Source organism: Ursus arctos, unplaced genomic scaffold (assembly GCF_023065955.2).
Source record: "Ursus arctos isolate Adak ecotype North America unplaced genomic scaffold, UrsArc2.0 scaffold_11, whole genome shotgun sequence".
Taxonomy (NCBI): domain Eukaryota; kingdom Metazoa; phylum Chordata; class Mammalia; order Carnivora; family Ursidae; genus Ursus; species Ursus arctos.
This window is the reverse complement of record NW_026622775.1, coordinates 34,642,886-34,665,884: the sequence shown is the minus strand read 5'-3', so window position 1 is coordinate 34,665,884 and position 22,999 is coordinate 34,642,886. Positions and strand designations below refer to the sequence as shown.

The following is a 22,999-nucleotide window of genomic DNA, read 5'->3' as shown; positions in this document are numbered from 1 at the left end:
AACTCAACTTCCTAGATAATTCCAGGCCAGGGATTCTTTTTGTATACCACAGCTGATTTCCTTGAAAGACATCTGTGAGATTATGTGCCCACAGTACATCTTCTGTGACTCCATGACCTAGTCCAGATTCCTGTTCCAACGTGTTTTTGGGGTAAGTGTCCTCCTGCCCTCTCTCTGCCCAGCCATCCTGGGCTTCTTGCAGTTTCCATCTGCTAGTTTCATAGTTCTGCACCTTTGTTCATTGGACCCTATTTCCCAGTCTCAGTTCTAAATGTCATCTCCTTTATGGTGCCTTTTTTGGTTTTTCTACTCACACCCCCCCCCCCCCCCAGTAAAAATGAATTCTTTTCTTTGTGGCCCACTGTTGCCTAAAGAGACCTCCATCACAGCATCCGTAACATTTTGTTGCTAATTTGACTTTACCTCACCTGGACACTAAGCCCCTAGAAGGTAGATGGGAGGGGTTTTTTTTCCCCTTATCATTCAGTGTACAGCATATAATAGATTATTTTTTTTCAATTAATATATGTTTGTGAATTATATTACTATTCCTGGACTGTTTATTATAACCCAACTAATACAGAGCGATCTTTCTCGAAGTCCTCAGACTACCTGCATCTGGATTAGCAAGATACTTGTTTAAAAAGGCAGATTCTTGTGCTCAACCCAGATACGTTAAGTCAGACTGCCCAGGAGTCTGGGTGCAGGATGACGAGGGGTGACTGTAGGCACTGGCAATACAGGACCAGCTTTCTCACCCTATGTCTCTCAGTAGCTGTGAAACCTGGAACTTCGATTTTCTCACCTTATGTCAAATTTCTACACATCATTCCTCTTATTCCTAAAACTCTATATAGTACCAGTTCCAATTCTCAGGTACACGGATGAAAATGAGAATGATATAGAAAAGACCAGCAGGGCCTTACACGAAGCTGACAAGAAAATTTATCCAGTGGTCCACATTTTTGGTCAGGTGCCATGGTATCATGCGCTGGCTTTGGATCAAGACTGCCAAGACTGCCAGCTGTCTGAACTGGGCAGTGTAAGTTCTCCCTGTTTCTGTAGGGATAAGAACACAACCCCCAACAGCCCTGTCGAGCTCCAGGGCTGCACCACAGGGCGGGCTCTCAAACGCTGCCACCCTCCCTGACTCCTCTCTTCCGACTCTTAGCCCAGGTTCCTTTCCTTTGCCGAATGTTTATTTGCTTAACTACCACAGAAGGAAGGTGCTATGTTATTAGAGCTTCAGAGTTTGTTAAAGGAAGAAGAACTTCAGAGTGTAAGTTAAAAATACCACGAGGAAAAAAATCCTTCATAAGGTGTATTTGAAGTAGAACAACAATTAGAGGCCGGTTTTAGATTCAAGCTTCTGAAACTGGAATTCCTGCTCAATTCTTTACTAGCCGATTATCAGAACCTCACTTCCTTACAAATAAAATGGGAATAATAGTACTTCTCCCAGATTTTCTTTTCATTTAACATTTATATAGTGCTTCTATATGACAAGTGCTGTACAAATAACTCCTGTCATTGTCCTAACTCTGACCGAGGCACTGTCATTCATTACACTTTATAAAAATGGATACTGAGGTATGGAGATTAACTTGCCTGTAAGAATATAAGTAGTAATCAGTGGAGACAGGATTCCAACCTAGGCATCTGGCTCCAGAATCCAGGCTCTTAACCACTGTGTTGTGGTGTCATGATGTGCTGCTCAGGCAAGTTCCTGGGCCACGAAAGCGCTCAGTGAGGGGCAGGTACCATCATCACGCAGGCGCTGCTGGCTGGGCTGGTGTGCCTAATCATTTATTAGACACCATTGATATGTAAATGACCATCCCCAGGGGTCACACCAGGCAGTGTGGCTTAATTTGTAATTGCAGCTGAACATAATTAGTTCTCATTCAGAGTTCAAATTTGATTCCATTAAGTATATTCCATGAAACAGATACTTGTTACCGAATGATGAAGATTATGGACCAATGGGAAAGAAAAATAAAGCGTCCATAAACACCGTGGACTCACTTTACTGTTAGGGACCCTGCTTTCGGGCAGCTGGTATACAGTTCGGATCACATGCTCTGCTACTAAAAGCAGGAGATGCTATTCTCCTTCATAAAGAGAGAAAACTGCCTAAAGGGGGGGAAAGCGACGTCCTTCGGCAAGCAGGACAGTGTGGTGGTTAACAGCATGGATTTTGGAGTTAAGATTTCAATTTGAATCCCAGCTGGCCCATTGTAAGTTGTGTGACAACTTAAAGTGCATGTCCGTGGCCCAATTGGTACCTCTACCTCTTACACGCGTGGTCAGTATTAAATGAGAATACGGGGGATGTGACAAGCACAGTGCCTGGCACACAGCAAGCATAAAAAGTAGCTATTTTAATTTTTACTGTTAACTATTATTATTATTGTACCTACTATCATTAGTTTTCCAAAAATTTGTTTAGTGAAAGTTTACTTACGGTATGAATTTCATTTTTAGTCTGCAGATGTACACAGAAGTTATGTTCCTTACTTCAGCCATCTTACATTTCAGGAATGCCTACACAGCCTTTTCACATGCATTACTTAATTCAATCCTTGCCACAACCCTGGAAAGCAGACAGAATCACACCCTACCTCACAGGTTAGCAAACACAAATTCAAAGAGGACAAGTAACTGGCCCAAGGTTGAAGATATCAAGTGCCCAAATTTTAGTCCAGGCCTTTGGATCCGAGATTCCTCCTTACTATATTTTAACCTTACAACTAAAGAGACATAAGTATCTGGTTTAAATTGTGTTATTTGTCTTGAATACCCTAAAGAATTCCACTCTACATTTACCAGTCAGCAATTGGCATTCCACTGTGAATGAGAGCTCCTCCCCTTTCCCTCCATTTATTTATCATCAGGATTCCTGTTTTCATCCCTAAACGATTTATAATTATTTTCTGTCCATAATTATTTTGTTGATCAAATTGTCTCTGATTACGCCACAGGCAGCCCCCTTCAGGCTGACCTCTGTGTCCTTGTGACATGCTCCCATCAATTTTCTTTTTTCTACATGGCTCATTTTAAAATTAGCGCTTCCTTTTCCTATTTAAAAGTTGTAGGTTATATTGTTTCTAAAGCATTTACCCAAAATTGTTTCCTACCTTGACCATCATACTTAAATATCTGTCTGGCACACCACCATAAGCTAGATAAACTTTTTCGACACCCCAGGAAAGATACTGTCACAGAAAAAATACTGCTAAACCTGCTACAGAGCTAGCGAGACATAACTGTAAGGGAAATGATAGGGAAACACGAAGGAAAGAACATCCAAGACAAGTCCATTCTGTTGTCTTACATATGCTTACTTTTACTTTACAAAAGCTGCCCCAAAACCACTTATAGGAATCATGGGCTCCCCTTTTGCCTTACTGTGATTGAAGATCCCAGGCAGGCAAGCAGGTGGTCAGGGGAAGGTGATGTGTGACTCTGTAAGTCAGACCACTACTTGGGTAAGAAATGCTTCCTTCGTGCAAAAGGGTTAAGAACTAAGAACAGCAGCGTACCTTGGGGAGCGGTGTTAGAACTGAGGTAGTGGGGGCGCCTGGGTGGCTCAGTCGTTAAGCATCTGCCTTTGGCTCAGGTCATGATCCCTGGGTCCTGGGATCCAGCCCAGGGTTGGGCTCCCTGCTTAGCGGGAAGCCTGCTTCTCCCTCTCCCACTCTCCCTGCTTGTGTTCCCTCTCTCGCTGTGTCTCTCTCTGTCATATAAATAAAAATCTTAAAAAAAAGAAGAAAGAAAAATAGAACTGAGGTAGTGATGTAGAACGTAAACCTCATCTTCCATTGTAAGGGCTGCTGAGATTCCAGAGCATAAAACTGATGTTACAAAGAACTGGAGGAAAATCTGCCAAACAGTCCTTGGTTGCCCTAAATCTTTTTATTTAAACATGGCCCATGTTTCTAGGCTCTAGATCTTTTTTCAGGGAAGTCACAGTTACTTCCAGTCATATAACCCACGTCACTTACAGCAGATTTATGAAGAGCAGACCACAAGACAGTATTACAAGCTTCGGTGCTAAGGGCACAGGAATGGAGAAATCCTCTTGAGGGCACTGATAGTGAGGAAAGTGGAAAGGGTGAGTGACAAGTTAAGTGTTTATCTGCCCACCTCCCACACATGGGGAAGAATCACTGTTGACACAGTGGAAGCCCAGGCCAGACTAAACTCAGGGGGAAACAGAAGTCTGCGGCCTTTCAAACCGGTCCTAACACCAATATCTAAAAATGACACTAATCCCCAGCCAAGCTGGCAAATTAACAAAATTGTTGTTGTTGTTGTTTTAGCTCTCTTATTCTTCAGGCCCTCTGAGATTTTTAATGGAGAGCTCATGGCACCCTACAGCTGCCCAAAGTACCCCAGCTCTGCTCTTTCAAATAAACATCCTTTCTTTCCTTCCCTATCTCTTCCCCAAAGAAATATTTTTCCAACCATCAGGACAGAGGTCTGATCATTTGGCTAATTCAAGATTATTAGGCATGATGCTGAGTTTTTCAGAACATTTGCATTTTGAAGTAGAAAAAGACAAAGGAATGGGACATACATTTTGGGGAAAGAAATCTCCAGTCTTCTTTGAGCCTTTTTGTAACTAGTACTAAGGAGGCTGGAAGTTAACATTGAGACACTCAGCCTAAGAGCATTACACAAGCCAACCTTCCCTTCTGCTTCTCTCACTCTCGCAAGTATCCAGTAAGAGTACAGGGCACTCCAGCATGGGACAAATCCCCTGTCACTCCCCTACCCCAACCACATAAAACATTCCCAAACCTATAAAAAAAAAAAAAAAAAATCACTGTTTGAGGATGCTCCACATGTGGGGACAATAAACCAAAAAGCACAACTCACAAGTCTCATTTTTTCACCCAAAGCTAGTCTTGGAAGCCAAGTTTTTCCTTTTAATTTAAATTATCATTTTCACACAACTGCAATCATTATATACACTACTTCTTTCACTTATTATGACGAACTTTTTTATGGTTTTTGAAACTGTTTTTCTTCATCAGCCAAGGCTGTTTGTGTTTTGTTTTTAACAACTGCTAGCTGGCGAGTGTTCCTTCGGCCCTAGTAAACTAGCAATGGTGTGCTGGAGGGAAGAGGGTCAAATTTTGAATGAATCAGAAAGATCTGAAAATACCTTCTCTTGTGCACCTAATGTTGCAGAGGTAGAAAACAAATGAAATGGAAGATAATGGTCAGGAAAGCAAAATGAGAAAGGTACTTTGTATAATCTGTATATTCTTAACATTTTAAATTGGAGTCTATCTACCAATGGAAAATTCCCATCCAGAAACAAATCACATAATTGTCCAGATATCTGCCTCAATTTATGTACTTTTACAACTTTTGTAGAAGTAACATATAGTAATTGTTACAACTTTTCATACATTCATCAGTGAATAAATAGCACAAAAACCAATGCTCCAAATGCACTAAAAACAGTTGCTCAGGAAAAAAATCAGAATAAACTTCACATTCTGCCTTTAAGAACATGGAATCTGCTAAAAGATTTGGGTATAAAATCCTACCCACAATTATATTCATCTGTTTCTAATAATATGGTAGATGACAATGATGAAATTATCAAACACAAGCCAAAGGCCAATGATAATAGCTTGGAGAAAAATTCACCATCTAAAACTCCATGTGTGTTGAGCTTGAATAGAAGATGGATTAGTGATCAAGTAGAATGGAGCCCGGAGCAGATTCTGGAAGAGCAATTACAGAGGGAGGGACATTCTTGCCCCAGGGTTTCCCAACTGCAGTCGACATCCCCAAAGGGCCTCATGGTCTTTCCCCAATCACCCAGCCTCCATAGGTACAAATGCTTTGAAACGTACTTCTTACGGCTTTCAAAGCATTCTTCCTTCACCTAAATATTGTACACATCTCTCTCCCATACCAGAAGGATTAGAGACCCACCCAGACTATAACAGGAATATACAGTAACCATATATAGCTGTGTATCTATCATAGTAACTCTCCTGGAATGCATCATGTGCTGATTTTCCTCTTAGTCTTGACCTTCCATTTTAATTTGTTTTCCCTGGTCTACTTTATTTGAAATACTTTCTACTTTCCGTGTCTCCTTATAAATGGGTTTAAATACTGTGTACAATGAAATATACAGATATATCTGTACCACCACACAGACTGGAACACAACGGAACACAATGACCAGACGTGAGCTTTTTCGCGGCCACTCTCAGGCTTTTAAGAGTTAACTGCATCCCCTGTCCAGACTTTTATTATTCAATTTAGCAACCTGTGCTATAATCATATACCAGTCTTTCTTGGGCAGACACAGTTCCTGAGGAGTGGTATATATGCCATAAATGTTTAAATGAAGAGAAATCTAGATGTAGGTAATTATAAGGTGTGATGGTGAATTTTATGTGTCAACTTGCCCCCGCTACAGAATTCCCAGAGAGCTGGTAAAAACATTTTTTTCACTGGCTGTGTCTGTAAGGGTGTCCCCAGAGGAGATTAGCACTTCGATCAGTAGACAGAGTAAAGATGACTGCTCTCACTAATGCAAAGTGGACATCATCCCGTCTGTTCAGTGCCTGAAGAACAAAGACGCAGGGGAGGGGCAAATGTGCCTTTTTTTTTTTTTTAAGCTTGAGCTGGGACACCCATCTTCTGCCCTCAGAGATCAGTGTTCCCGGTTCTCAGGGTTTGGACTAGGACTGGGACTTACACCACCAGCTTCCTGGTTCTCTAGCTTTTAGACAGCAGATCATGGGATTTCTTGACCTCTATACTTGAGTTAGTCAATTCCTATAATAAATCTCGTCTTATATATATCTCTACATATATCCAATTGGTTCTGTTTCTCTGGAGAACCCTAATACACAAGTCATAATATGCTTTATTTTAATTTTTATAGTTAATATTGTTGGCTAATCAATCCCAATCTTCAGAACACTTACAATGATTATATCTTGATATCTGGCTTACAACTTCAGTTATCAGACTCTTATGAATCACCACTCAGATAAACTTGAAGGAAAAGTCAATACTTCTCCACTCCCATCCTCCAAATGAATATACTAACACAAGCCTAAAAAACAAAAACAACTACTTTACTTGGAAATAAGTTTTTGTCATCATTGGCTCATAGGAAAACACATTCGCAATATGAAGAAACATTTTTTAAAAAAGACTTTCACTTTGGTTTTTTAAAATATTGATTTTATTAACTCTCAATCCCTAGGTATATGTCTTTTTAATAACCTGTGTGGAAAATAACAAGCGCGCATGGAGCACCTCTACTGCATTCACCGAAGTACGATGGTTTTCTTGAGGAAAACCACCACCATGACTGAGTCATGAGCTGAACTAAGGGCTTTTGCACAGATCACTATTTTTTAAATTAAGGTAACTGTAGATTCATTCACATACAGCTGTAAGAAATAATACAGAGAAATCCTGTCGACCCTTTACCTAGTTTCCTCCAATGGTAACATCCTGCAAAACTATAGGACAACATCACAACCAGAGTATCAACATTGATACAGTCAAGACACAGAAAATTTCCATCAACCCAAGGATCACTCATGTTTTCACCCTTTTATAGTGACACCCATTCTCCTCTTGTCCATCCCCTCCTCAGCTTCTCGAAAGCACTATATTTGTTCTCCATTTCTAGAATTTTAAGACTTTCTAAGGTAACATTTTCCAAGCCACGAATTACATGGTGACTGAGGCAGCCAAAGAGTCAAAACTATCGTTCAGCCAACAGGTGAAGAGGATTTTAGGTGCATTTTAATTTTAACAGCTGGGAGCCATTATGCTGAAAATAAAAGCACCGGAAGCTAGCTCCAGGGTGTTACTTTAAAGATTAAAATTGAAATCTCAGAATTTCAAGCTCAGTTTTAATACAGCCTTTCAAGATGATTAAGTTTAAAGTACAGAAGATAGTTTTCAAGAGCCATGTGAAAAACATAAAAAATAAATAAGAAATGACAGGAAGTCTCCATAAAGGCACGTTCCTATCAATAGCTAGCAACTGAATGGTCTCCTTCACACCACAGTTAGAGGACTTACGTTACCACTGTCAGCATTTACTTTGGTAAAGAAAAAGAAAACCTATATTTAACTCAACCACTAATAAGCAGCCTTGATTCTAAAGGCTACTAAAAGCCCAAATAAATAGTCACCTGTTACATCATCAACAGGGTCATAGTCAGAAGCTGCACGAAACTTTCTTTCCTGTAACTGTCCACGCATTTGTAGAAAAAAAAATCCTGAACATTTTTTACTTTCCCAAAGATACGTTTTTCAGTAATGGTCAAGGTAGTACCTTTCACCAAAAGGAAGGTTGTTCCCCTTTTACCCTCTTTACCATTGTTAATTATGATGAATACAAGCTGCTGCAAAGTGCTTCTGTAACTTCCAGTCCCCTCCTCCACTACAATTTTTAGACCCTTTTATTTATAACAAAATAAACGACACAGGTTAAAGAAAAACCACAATTCCTTAAACCCATAAAAGTATTTTTGGTCAAACGAACAGTATCAGATAGCCAAAAGAACAATTATAAAACCTGCATTGGGTCAAATCACACAGCATTCCTCTCTCCTCGACTCCCCCATCACCTTAAAGACACCTTACGATATTTTATGAGTGCTGATCTTTTTTTTTTTTTTTTATTCGACAGAGATAGAGACGGCCAGCAAGAGAGGGAAACAAGCAGGGGGAGTGGGAGAGGAAGAAGCAGGCTCATAGCGGAGGAGCCTGATGTGGGGCTCGATCCCATAACGCTGGGATCACACCCTGAGCCGAAGGCAGACGCTTAACCGCTGTGCCACCCAGGCGCCCCCAGAATGCTGATCTTAATGAATATCAGAGAGAAGGAAAATTCTTGAAAGAGCAGATCAATTTTATATCTGTAACAAAACATGCGAAGTTCAAAATGATGAGTGACTGCAAAGACAAACCCACAAGCATCTCTTTTCGATAAGAGACAACTTTATCTAGTCAATTGGGACTTGATGACTTGCCTGGATACCTTGAACAGTGTTCTCAAACTGTAGCCTGTGTCAGAATCACCGGAAAAGCTTGTCAAACACTGATTGCTGGCTCCATCCCCAGAGTTCAATTCAACAGGTCTGTGGAAGGGTCTAAAATTTTACATTTCTTAAAAGATCCCAGGTGATGCCAATGCTGCTGGTCTGGGGAGCACACACTTTGAAAGTCACTACTCTAAACCCAGAGACACCCAATTTTTGTAGAATTTTTCTCTAGAGGTCATAACAGGGATCTCTGCAGAAAACACCAAGTTTGGGAGACCTATCTTATGCTTAAACTGCTAAATTGCTCTTTGAGATAATTCATCTGAGGTAAGTAGTTACATAGTTCAAAGTAATTCAGTGTTGAGCTGTGTATCTGCAACTTAGAATTCCAGACCCCCTTTTCCCTAGTTCACAGAAACAATAAGCAGACGTACCCCAAAATGCCTACTGAACTCTGGGAGAGTAAGGGACTTAGGCTCCCTTATACTTCTGGTGGGGCTTCTCCCCAAAGGTGTAGGGGCTGCAAAGTGGTCTCTGGAAAAAGTCCATTTGTTCTTATTCCCATATCAGCCACTTTACAATATGAAAAATATAAGTAAAATCCTGATATGTTCAAATTCAACAGATCTTGGCCTCACCCTCAAAGTTTTCTAAAACTGTTCTATGTTTGCCTCACAAGATTCTTGGCTATGTGTGTGTATGATGGGGGGGGGGGGTGATGAAATGACATTTGTGGAGTCTCAAATGTCTTATTTTAGCTGGTTTTCCACCAACCCTCTATCAAACCCTTTAAATCTAAGTTATTAAGAGTAACAAAATCATCTCAGTATTAACTTTTAACTTAAAAAAAAACCCAACTTTCTATCGTGTGTCAGAGATGTCAGTAGTAATGTTGGGTGTTATTTCATTGTTAGCAATGAAAGAAATAAACAAGGGAAGATGATTTTCAAAGGGTACAGGCAAGCTGAAAACTCATCTCCGAAAAAAATGGACGAATGACCATACAGAGAAATTAAAACCAGTATTTTCATTTAACAGCATCTCTTTTCGATAAGAGACAACTTTATCTAGTCAATTGGGACTTGATGACTTGCCTGGATACCTTGAACAGTGTTCTCAAACTGTAGCCTGTGTTACAATTAATCAAACTGTGCTAGTTATTAAAATAAAAATGCTAATAATATATATGGTCCCTGCCTTCATGGAGTTTTATTTACTATCTTGCAAGGAAGACTAACAGAAAGATAACTGAAAATGTGAAGAACATTATGAAGTAATTCGGATTGCTATGGGAAACAGAGACTAGCCTACCTGGGTGTGGGAAAGGAGGTATCAAGAGAGGCTCCTCGGCAAAGTTAACCTCCACCAAGCTTAGAGCTGAAGAATAAATGAATGAGCTAGGCAAAGAGGGAGGAGAAACGAGTAACAGATGGAGGAAAAGAACATGGAGTGTTCCCATATGACTCAAACACACAAAACATGGAAAAGTGGGAAAAGAAGCTGGAAGGGTAGGCAGGACCAGAATGTGCAGAGCCCTGTGTGAAAGCAACGGGAAGCAGGATGATAACATGATTATAACGTGCATCTTAAAAGGACTCTCTCTATAGTGCAGATATTGGCCTGAAGGGGTGATGGGTCAGGAGGCACAAGATGCAAAATTGCAAGGATGGAAATGGCAGGAGGGTGGATGGAGGAAATATAGTGAATTTTAGCTGTCTGACACAGAGGTCACTTAATTTACAGGGACTTCAGTTTCATCACTAATGAAGTAGGATTATAATCTTTCCTGTGTATCTCTTAAAGTTACTGTGGTGATCGAAAAATCACAAATCTAAAAAAACCTGTTTGTACCTATTACTTACACACTACTTTTTTCTTCTCCCAAACTCTTAACTCCCTCTCGACTTCTGGCTAAAGGACCATGTAACTCTGCATTGAGTTTTTGCTTTTTAATTTACATCACAGCACATATAATAGGCAGAAAAGAATGTCTCCATTAGGATAAAGAGAATTCAGCAAAGTGGTTGGAAAAAAGCAAGTGCCATACGAGCCAAGATCGACTCTAACGAAATGTAACTTTTACAATAAAAACCAACCAGTTATCTAGACATAAATCTAAGAAAAGGCCTACAAGAACTTTGTGGAGGAAACTTAGAGAAAAAGACCTAAATAAATTTAGAAAAAACATAATTAAGTCAATCCTTCCCAGAAGAAACCAATGAAATTCCAAAAAAAATTTCCAGAGGGTTTTTCACAGAATTTGACAAGGTAATCCTAAAGAATATAATACAGAAGTCACAAAAACATAATGTTGAGTGACTATAACAAGTTGTAGAAGGATGTTCAGTATAATTAATGATACTTCTAAACATACAATATTACCTATCGTCATGGATTCACACAAGCCAGTACGTACGTATACACATCATAACAACAGCATATGAACATGCATGCGAACGACATCAAATTCTAACCAAAAAATTGAGAACAGTTACTGAAGGGAAAAAAACAGACCAGAGAGGCATAAACTAGAGTTTCAGTTTTATTTGTAATCTTTTATGTCTTAAATTGAGTGCATACAAAGATGTTTATGTTATTCCCTAGACCTTAAACTTTTTGTAGGTCTTAAATATTCCATTAAAAAAACAAACGAACAGAATGCCTTTTATTTGAGAACCACATCCGTACATGATCTAGCAAAGTAGTTCCTACACCAGTTCAATAGCTACTCGACACCACCTGAAGCATTTGTTAAAACACGGACTACCAGGCTGTTCCAGAATCAGAATTTCTGGGAGGGGAGCCATGTGATTCTAATGCACAGCCCCATCTGGGAACCCTTGGTAACATAAGCTATTAATAACTCATCCATCAACAAAATGGGTTCTGATCTGACAATGCGATATTTAAGTGCTTAAGATTGCCTAATTACTTTCCAACTGATGCAATGGTCTAGAATGTGGATTCTAATTTGAGGGCAGAACCATACAAATTTTAGTGTATAACCTTTACTATACCCCCCACAAAAACGTTGTACATGTAAAAACTAAGAATATCCTATAAGGTAAGAGCATCTAAAGATTCCACAGCAGAACATAATTCCTTCATACCCTCCACAGGGAACAAAATTCCACCAGAGGTAAAAAGATCTCCCCTTAAAAATAAAGTGGTACAAGTCACTAGCAATTGCACTAAAGATATATTTCCCTCAAGTATGTAGATGGCAACCCCATGTTTCTCTCCTTTCTGAATTTTCTTCCCTTGTAATAAAATCACAGCTAAGTTTACCTAGAGAAATGCACAGAACCAATAAGAAACATAAAAAAAATAAATTTAGAAAGAAAACTATTTATTTATTTATTTATTTATAATTAGAGGTATTAGTACTGCTATGACAATTTTGCCCTGCTCCTAAGAAATAAAATTAACTAGAGAGGACTAAGTTGTTAGAATGTACAAAACCTTCAAGGGATGACATATTTTCCCCTAATACTTGAAAATAACAACTAATAATATGGAAAGGGATGATTTTCATATTTTAAACAACACAAATCTGCTAAGCACATCAATATAAAAGGACTCACTCACATGTGGAACATAAGGAATAGCGTGGAGGACCACAGGGGAAGGGAGGGAAAGCTGAAGGGGGCGAAATCAGAGAGGGAGACAAACCATGAGAGACTGTGGACTCCAGGAAACAACCTGAGGGTTACAGAAGGGAGGGCGGTGGCGAGATGAGGTAACCGGGTGATGGGTATTAAGGAGGGCACGTGTTGTGATGAGCACTGGGTGTTACATGCAACTAATGAATTGTTGAACACTACATCAAAAACTAATGATGTCCTATACGTTGCCTAATTGAACATTAAAAAAAAAAGGACACACTTACCAGGGCTTTCTACTCGCTTATAGTGGTAGGGATTGATGCACACCTCCTTCTGCTTGGAACCAAAAGGAAACTCACAGCATTCCAGTGGTTTTAGTTCATGGTGGCTCTGAAGATCCGGCCAGCGCCACACACGGCAGTAAATGACATGAGGCAGTCCCTTCCGGTGGGAAACTTGCAGCCTGCCATCCAGAGAGCGGGGAATGGTGACACAGTTACTTGGCTGCCCCGGGCAGCTCAAGGCCTTTTCCAGTTCCTCCATGGCACCTTTCTTTTTCTTCAGTTTTTTCACCAAAGCATCAACAGCTTTCTCTGCCCATTTTTCTTCTTCATCACCCTGTTTCCACCCAAGGAGTCTCTTCACAGCTGGACTTGTGAAGGAAAATAAACTTGTCACATTCATAATGACTGCACTAGTTATAGACTCCTTGTGTATGGTGAAATAAAGAAGTCTCCAAATGCAAAAGGACAACAGAGGAGATTTCACTTTATTTACATAGGATTCTCTTTAGCTTCTTGGTTCTGAGGTCCTGAAAAGTAGAAATTACCATTCCTAGTGTTTTAAAAGTAATCCAAAGTCAGCACCTAGAAAAGAAAAAAGAAAAAAAGTTTAAAATAATTGCTACCACAAAACTACCATTCATTAAACAACTGCTATGCAGTTGTTTATTAATTTTCTGTATTATGATATTCTATGGACTGAATTATGTCCCCCCTAAAATTCATGTTGAAGCCATAACCGCCCATGTGACTGTATTTGGAGATGAGGTTATGAGAGTGGAGCCATGATGTGACTGGGGGTGCTATAAGAGGAAGGGCCCCCCACCATGCACACATACTGAGGAAGGGCTAGGTGAGGACACAGAGAGAAAGCAGCCAACAAGCCTGGGACTGAGCTCTCACCAGAAACCAAACTGGCTGGAACCTTGATCCTGGACTTCTAGCCTCCAGAACCGTGAGAAGAAATTTCTGTTGTTTAAGCTGCCCAGTCTGAGGTATTTTGTTGTGGTAGCCCACACTGACTAACACTCAGTATTCAGTTTACTTAGTCTTTTCTGTGAGGTAATACAATCGTTCCCCTTGTACAGAAGAACAAACTGAGGCACAGTTTAAAAAGTAGTATGTTACTGTCCTGAGACCGAAGCACTAGACACCTCAGTGCACAGAAGTCCAAGTTCTCAACAGACATTGTAATGTTTTATACTCAGATTCATTTATAGGCTCTAAAAATGTATTTCAAAACACACCTCAATCAACAAAAACTGAAAGCAACAGGAAAAAAAATATGGTAGTCTTAACATCTGTTTTTGGTTTATTCCTCAAGTATCTCTTGAAAGAAAAAGTAGTTATAGTTCTACTATGTAAACATTACAACATTTTAGGGTATTTATTCAGGAAACAAGCCTGTGCGTATGGGATATAGGGCAAGTAAGGTAGGAAATTTGAGTTTTTTTTGATATGAAAGGAAAGAAGCAAATGAACACATACTGTACCAAATTCTTTAGTCCAGTTGTCTCATTTAAACCTTCCAGTTACTCCTCAGCAGACAAAAACAGAAAAGATGAGAGACCTTCAAGAGGATAACTGCACAAACTCCAGCTAAGATACAGGAGAGCATACATCACACCGACCTCTTCCTAAAAATCACACCAAAAACTAATGAAGTATAAACAAACAAAAAAGCCCCACTGTAATTTTAAAGACACCAAAGAGCAACCAAGGGCCTCAGGACTAGAAAGGCCAAGATGCTGAGAACAGAAAAGCCATGAAGTGAGCTGAACATTCCTTCCTGCTCTTCTTCTCAAGGCACTCACCAATGGCTGTGCTATAAGTAGCAAGAAGACTGGTAGCCAAGCTGAAGGAGGCTCAAGAACAAAGCAGAGATTCCAGTGGCCTCACAGGGTGGAGGAGAGAAAACAAACTGTAGTGGAGGGCCTGCGGAGGCGGCGGCCCTGGTGAGTACACTTTCAGTTGAAACCCTGAGGGGGTATGCTCTAGTGTAAGTGCAAAATTGAAATGGGCCAGTTTTTATTCTGAAACACAGCCTGAAATCTTTTTTTAAAGCATCTTAATACTAGACTGGATCAAGGTGATGGAAGAAGAGGAGAAAAAACTGCTGCAGAGGCAATATTTGTAGATACTGGCCAAGGATTTTCCAAAACTAACAACAAACATCTAGACACAGATCCATGAAGCTCTACAAATCCCAAGAAGGATAAATACAAAGAAATCCACAAGGTTTGATGTATCCTATCACACTAAAATTGCTGAAAACCTATGACACATTACTCTCAAGTAAGTATAATAAGGCAGACAGCTGACATTCCAACAGAAACAATGGAAATAAGAAGACAATCTTTAGTGTGCCAAATGTAAACAAATAACTGGTAACTCAGAATTCTATACTTAGTGGAAAAACCATGCAAAAGGGATTGCAAAATAAATGTGTTTTCCAACATATGGAATCTGACAGAACTGACTTCCAGTAGGAATTTGTGAGGCAGAAGGAAAAAGATCCCAGAAAGAAACAAGGAATGGCAGGAAAGAATGAAGAGCTCAAGAAAGATAAATAAAGGTAAATCTAAATGAATACTGACTTTACAAAACAATAACAGGAATGTCTTGTGGTTATTTAAAAAAAAAATTAAAATGAGTGACAAAAAAAAAAACAGAAAGGGGCAAAAGAAATTAGTGTTCTAAGGTCCCTGTATTACCCAGGCTGTGATAAAGCATTGAATTATTATTGATAAAGTCTTGTCAAAATAAAAAACTACTGAAAAAGGGGCACCTGGGTGGCTCAGTCGGTTAAGTGACTCTTGATTTTGGCTCAGGTTGTGATCTCAAGGTAATGAGATCGAGCCCTGTGTCAGGCTCTGTGCTCCGCAGGGCGTCTGCTTCTCCCCATCTTCTTCTCCCTCTGCCCCTCCCCCCACTCACATGTGTGCACTCCAAAAAAATAAATCTTTCAAAAAATAATAAAAAGGTAACAGAGAAGTTAAAAAATATGGAATTATTTTTTAAAATATGATTAATCGAAAGAATATAAGAAGAGAGAAAAAAAGAGCAAATAGATGGGACAAACAGAAAACAATAACATTTAGATCTAATCCCAAAAATACCATTAATTATTTAAATATAAACAGATTAAATATGCAAGTAAAAGACAGGTAGGAATGGATGGGGAGCACCACTTAACCGTACTGTACTTACAAGAGACACACATTAAATACAAAGGACAGAGAAAGGTGGAAAGAAAAAGGATGGAAAAAGATATACTATGCATACTCTAACCAAAAAAGCTGCCATAACTATCTGATCAAACAAAACAGACTTCAAAATAAGAAGCATCACCAGGGATTAAAGAAGGGACATTTCATAATGTTAAGAGTTGATCCACCAGGAATATGGCATAATTCCAAATTTTTACATAACAACAGTGTCAAAATATATAAAGCAGAAACTGACAGGTAAAATGACAGACAAACCCACCCACAATCTTAGTCGGAGATTAAAATAGTAACTGATAGGGGCGCCTGGGTGGCACAGCGGTTAAGCGTCTGCCTTCGGCTCAGGGCGTGATCCTGGCGTTCTGGGATCAAGCCCCACATCAGGCTCCTCCACTGTGAGCCTGCTTCTTCCTCTCCCACTCCCCCTACTTGTGCTCCCTCTCTCGCTGGCTGTCTCTATCTCTGTCAAATAAATAAATAAAATCTCTAAAAAATAAATAAATAAAAATAAAAAATAAAAAAATAAAATAGTAACTGGATATAACAAGTCAACAAGAATCAATAGATATAGAAAATTAACAAGTATTTTAAAAACTTAATTCATGTACACAGATCACTTCATCCAATGACTGTATAATACTTTCAAGTATATACAGAACACCTACCCAAACTGACCATATAAAGACCCATAAAGCAGATCTCTACACATATCAAAACCATACAAATATGTTCTTTAATCATATCATAAGAAATCAATAACAAAAATATTAGTCTTGAAAATAATTGCACTTAACTCATGGGTCAAAGAAGAAACTACAGTGAAAACTTAAAAACATTTTTAACGGGGTGCCTGGGTGGCACAGCGGTTGGGTGTCTGCCTTCGGCTCAGGGCGTGATCCCGGCGTTATGGGATCGAGCCCCACATCAGGCTCCTCCACTGGAAGCCTGCTTCTTCCTCTCCCACTCCCCCTGCTTGTGTTCCCTCTCTCGCTGGCTGTCTCTATCTCTGTCGAATAAATAAATAAAATCTTTAAAAAAAAAAAAAACATTTTTAACTTAATGATTATAAAAATACGACACATCAAAATTTGCAGGATGTGGCTCAAGCCACACTTAGAGGGAACGTTATAGTCTTAAATGCATATATTAGAAAAGAAAAAGAGATGAAAACCAATGTTCTCTGTATCTACCACACACATACACATACACATACACACACACACACACACACACACACACACACAGTAAATTAAACCCAAAGAAAGTAGAAAGAAATGCGAGCAGAAACGGGGGGGGCGGGGAACACACATAACAGAGAACCTACAAAATCAAAGCTGCTTCTCTGAAAATACTAATAAAATTGGCTAAACCTCTAGCATAACTGGTCAATAAAGGAGAAGGCACAGATTACCAACAATGGGAATGAAAGGGGAAAACCATCACTGACCCTCAGAAGTTAGAAAGGTAAGGATTACGAGTAGCTGTCCTGGCAAACCGCGCATCTCCGCAGCGACTCTGTGGTGGTGCGCGTCTGTGTTTCCCACCACAGGAAAGTGAGGAATTCCATCTTCCTGCTCTTCCTGTTCTTAGAGCCCAGCACTGTACCTGGCACACAGCAGATCCTCAATAAATATTTAATGAATAATTTAGCTCCCTGAAGAAATCAGAAGGCCAAATGTGGAACTTCAACTTTATGCTATAAAATATGAATAAATATTACTAAATATACATATTATTCAATGGGCTGTGAGGAATCCGTTGTTTCCAGTCTTTCCTTTTGGGTAAAGAGTTTTACCCAAATTTACCAGTCCTTTTGAAGCCGGCATCATTTTCATTAAACAGAAAAGGAAAGAGAAAACAAAGCTGGGCCACTATCAAAAGTCACACTTGGTCTGAGTGTACCCACTGAAGTAATCATTTACTTTTAGATCAGCTTCGCAGAAGAACAAAAAGGACGACTTCTTTCTAGTCCTCCAGTAACAAATTACAGAGAAATTACATTTCTTCTTATTCTATATGGCCTTTTCTTCTACTCCAATAACTGCTTTTTTATATTTTAGCCAATGATCTTCAAATAGAAGGGAGAGAGTTTCTATCAAAATCACCTGGGCCTATCTCAAACTCTGTCAGTGATGGGTTACACAGGCAAGTATGTGGTGGGGGCGCAGGGGGTGAGATTAAGAACCACCGTTTCTGACCCTCGTTTCTACTATTCAAATTGACATTCATTCAACAAAGCTGTACTGAGTGCCTGCTAAGTGTTTGACACTGTGCTATTCACAGGGGACAAGGGCAAAAAGGGCTCCATCCTGAAGGGGCTCACAAGCTAAGGGAAGAGCCAGGGAGTAAACAACTAACTCAGTGGGGCAAGCTGGTGTCCCTGCAGGCTAACGCTACAGGATGGGGCTGAGAAGTGTGAGGCCATCTCCAGGGCCTCCACCGGAAGGAATGTGTGAGTGTATGAAGGTTGACCATGAGCACAGGACTAGAAGGGGAGGCCCATGTGTTGTGCATTTGCCCACCATGAACTAACTATAACACTGTATGACAAAAGCTCTAAAGCAAGTATAAACAATACTACATAAAAGAACAGAAAAAGAGAACAATGAATTCCAGGGATTTCAGCAAGTTTTCCCAAAAAGGAAATATTGGGTCTTACGGGGTGAGTTGAATTTTATGAAACAATGGAGCTAACATTTTGAAATATCACTACATGACAGACACTGTTCCAAGCACCTTCTATTTCCTAATGAGTTTAACCTTTGCAATAAACTCTGAGTAAACACTATCATTTCCCCCATTCTACAGGTAAGGAAAGTAAAATATGGAAAAGTTCAATCATCTGTCCAAAGTTTACATACACAGCCATATGCCAGAGTCAGGGCTGAAACCCATGTTGTCTGGCTCTAGAGCCTCAATGTTTTAACCACTTGTTTCAATTGCTAGTTCTCACAGACACAAAACAGAAATGCTGGGTTCAAGGTGGCTGGCGATGACACAAGGCTGCGAAGAAGGGCAGGGGCAAGACTATGAAGGGACAATGATGCATCTTATCCTGCAGACAAGTGGAAGGTGTTGTATCAGAGCACTGCTGTGATTAGCTTTATGATTCAGAAAGACAGTTAGGGTGATATCCTCAATACAGGAAGCCATCTCCAAAAAGAGAACAAAAAACTCTAAACACTGTAGGAGCCAGCCGGAGGATGCATGTCCTGATGCCACTCACAAACATTAGTGGCAAGATCACAAACCTTTACGTATAAATGTGCGTAGATGAAACAAAATGTGGGCTGATGACTAATTTCTGCCTAAAAAATGCTTTAAAAAGTTAAGCATTTTTTTTATATACAAGTCAAACAAGCCACCTACCTCCCCATCAGGAACACAAATGAGTCCATGATGCGATGGCCTTGGCAAGACAACTCATTTTTTTCTGCCCCTTTTTGTACTTCCTGCTTTAGTTTATGTCAAAAGCTAAGTGGCCTTATCAGTTTAAAGTGCAAAATAAAAACATGAGTCAGCAAACAGAGATTTCCTTCCCTCTTCTCCAAATACAAACATTTCACACTGACACACACACACACACACACACACACACACACACAGCATTCATCTAGTAAAGAACCCCTCAGAAGCCTTAAAAATACTATCTTTTGTTCCAACAACTTCACTTTTAGAAACTTACTCTAAGGAAAGATTCTGAACTAGAAAGGTAAAACGTTTTTGCACAAAGATTTTCATCAAAGCATTATCTATTTTAGGGGGAAAAGAGTAATATCCAATAACTGGAAAACAGGTAAGCTATGGTGCAATCCACCCAATAGAGTATTATGTAGCCCTTAAAAAATTATGTTCATAAAAGCTATGTAATAACTTGGAAAAAACCTTAAGCACAACATAAAATGGTATATACAGCATGAACAACTACGAAAATATACCAAAATACTAACAGTGGCTGCGTTTGGAAGGTTAGTAATCTCTCTCTCTCTCTCTCTCCTCCTTTTCTAAACTTTTCAAACATTTAATGAAAAACTTTAACTTCTGAATTTTAAAAACGCCCCTATATGCAAATATTTGCAAATTACAAAAAACAAAAATCAGTTTCATGAGGTAAAGCTACATACAACCTCTACTTCTAAAATCTAAAGACTTATAGCATGATCTGATTTTGGAAGTAAGGAAAATACAGTTTAAAGCAGGGTTCTAAATTCGGAACTTTTCCCTATGGAGTCTTCCCAATGGGAAGGATTTCTATTAGCATTGCCAGAGGCCAAGCGAGAAAAATACTCTTATAATACTCCTTTTGACTGGGCTATTTAATTTTGCAACCTATGTGCTATTCCTTAATGTTAAAAGGAAATAAGCAAAAAATTTTAAAATACCTTTAACTGCTGTGTGAACTTGCTTTATATTTAAAGGAAACCTAATTAGCCAATTGCACAACAATGGACATTTTCTTCATCCTGGCCTGCTCTAGTAAAGAAACATGTAATTATCCAACTGTGTGAATAAAAACAAAATACACTATCTGGTGTTCAATACCTTTCAGATACCAGATTCCCACGGAGAGTTTTAAAAGAATTACTCTAATTTGTATCTGAAAATACATTTTAAAAAAGGGCAGAGAGAGGGTAAGCTGCCAAGTGGTACAAACCAAGTACCTTTATAAATGGATGAGGGAGAGAGCAGACAGATCAGGACCAAATTAAATGCCCTCTATAGCTTCAGACCAGTATGGTTTATAATTCTTGGACTGGCATGGAATTCAATGAAGTAGACAAAATAAATGACTCCATTAAATATTGAGGGAATAATTAAATTATTCAATAAAATAAATATAAAACACAGGCTCCAAAAAAGTGACTGGGAAAAAAAAAATCAAAGATTCCTGGTACCTTAAAAAAGTAACTGACAGAAGATAAATGGTCCACTGTCAATGAAGCAAGCAACTCACTTTTTTTTCCACGTCTTGTTCTATGGTTCATTACTCTGTCTTAACTCTAATGGTAAAACAGCATGGCATAAAGATCAAAGAATCAAGGAACTAAAAGCAGAGGGTATTGATTAACTTCACTTTGGAACTGTTTAACAGTTGGAGAAGTTATTTAGGAAAAAAAGACAACTTTACAAAAATTAATCTTCCTATAAAAATGTTTGAACCATTTTTTAGGAAACAAGTATTTTCAGGTAATGAAATAAACTGTGCATATTTCCTGACTTAGACCACTAGCTTTCTTCTTAAACAGATGATCTTGTGAATAAGCAGGAAAAGTAAGACTCGAGCTCCCAAAGGAGAGCTACACTGGGGCTACAGAGAAATCGTAAGCCAACTATGTGATTTTTTGTAGTGCAATAGTTTTTATATCTAAAATGTTTCAACATATACCAACATATGCCATGGAGATGTAAAATGCCACAGAGATGTGTTGTATAAAGTAACTGGTGGCAATATTAGTACTATGGAAAGGTATGTCATCTATCCTAACATCCAATTTTAAATAGGATTCAAGATCTGATAAGAACTCTTGCCTCCTCTGAGATGCCCGGCTAAATTAAAACATCAAAAAGGGCCAAAAAGTGAACATGCCAGTGGATCTGTAATGTAACTTTTCGTTACTCCATTTTTTATTTTATTTTTTTAGCCTACTTGATTTCATCTGGGTACCCACATCAACTGTATACTTTTGCCACCGGCAGAACTGCCAAAACAGATCATGATGCTCAAGAAGAATAAAACAGATAACCTAAAAATCCCTGACACTCACTGAAACCATAGACTCACAGAAGAAGAGTAGACACTACAGATTCGGGTTAAAAAGGCTTAAAAAGATGAAGGCTGCGAAGAAAAATATTCCAGAGATTCAATGCCAGTAAATATTTTAAAACATAAAGAGCAATCCATCATTAAGCCAAGAATTACAATGAGCTTTGTTGGTTAAGAGTAAGATGGAGAATTTACAAAATGGCGGGAGAAGAGGGGAGTTGGGGGGGATCATAACCATATTCATTAGACTGAAGTAAAATTAGGCTATGGAGTCAAAAGAATAGGGATCTTCTAAACTTTTGATAAAACTAAATTACTTATTACTTAAAAGCGGGACAGCGGACGATCCACATACTGGCTTAGGAACGCTGAAGCAGCAGCAGCACATACACTCACATTTCCGGTGGAAAAGCAATCCTACGAACAGTACCTGTGAAAAACGGTAATGAACACAGGTGGAGATAGTACTCTGGAACAAGTAAGCCATAAGTGGTTATCAACTCTGAACAGTTCCTAACAAAAGCATGAAAGACTATCACACGCTTCCTTAAGGAAAATGATACGTCTTTATGCACCCTTAAGGCAGACAGGAAAAAAAATGTTTAAATTTGCTATACAAGTGTAATGCCAGTACAATGAATACCAGAACAGAGATGGGTTTTCTCTAGCTATTTCGGTCTCGGACAAATTCCCCAAAGTTATAATGCTCTGTGATTTGGTTTCAACAAATAATCTGTTCAAATGTTTCATTTCCCCAGTTACTCCAATTAGGAACTAACTTCATTTTGAGATATCTGAATGGTAGGCAAAAACAGGTGAAGAGCTTCTACATTTCTTTTTCCTGTTTTAAAATAGCAGTTAGTCCTTGACTTTCAATTTCCAACAGGTCAAATGTAGCTAAATAAAACTCACCACTAACCAAAACAAGGAGGGAAAAATCCTAGAAGAAGAAAATGAGGATGAATAAAATCTTTCTCCAATTTTTACAGATTTGAAAGCACTTTTTAAACCACCTACTTCACTGCCAGGAATTTTGGCTAAAAGGAACTCTACTTCAACTGAGTCCTCAGAA

At 39.0% G+C, this 22,999-nt stretch overlaps 1 protein-coding gene across 4 annotated transcripts in view; it reads right to left on the bottom strand.

Moving 5' to 3' along the window:
- The window catches only part of SMAD1 (SMAD family member 1), a 75,486-nt gene that overhangs the window by 31,520 nt on the left and 20,967 nt on the right, over positions 1-22,999 (bottom strand). For 3 of the 4 annotated variants that reach the window (XM_026499423.4, XM_044384347.3, XM_026499424.4), the window contains exon 2: positions 12,940-13,521. In XM_026499423.4, coding sequence (XP_026355208.1) covers positions 12,940-13,339 — 400 coding nt within the window. In that variant the 5' untranslated portion in view covers positions 13,340-13,521. Of the gene's footprint in view, positions 1-12,939; positions 13,522-19,532; positions 20,985-22,999 lie in introns of those variants that run through there. The other variant, XM_044384348.3, reaches the window with a different exon arrangement.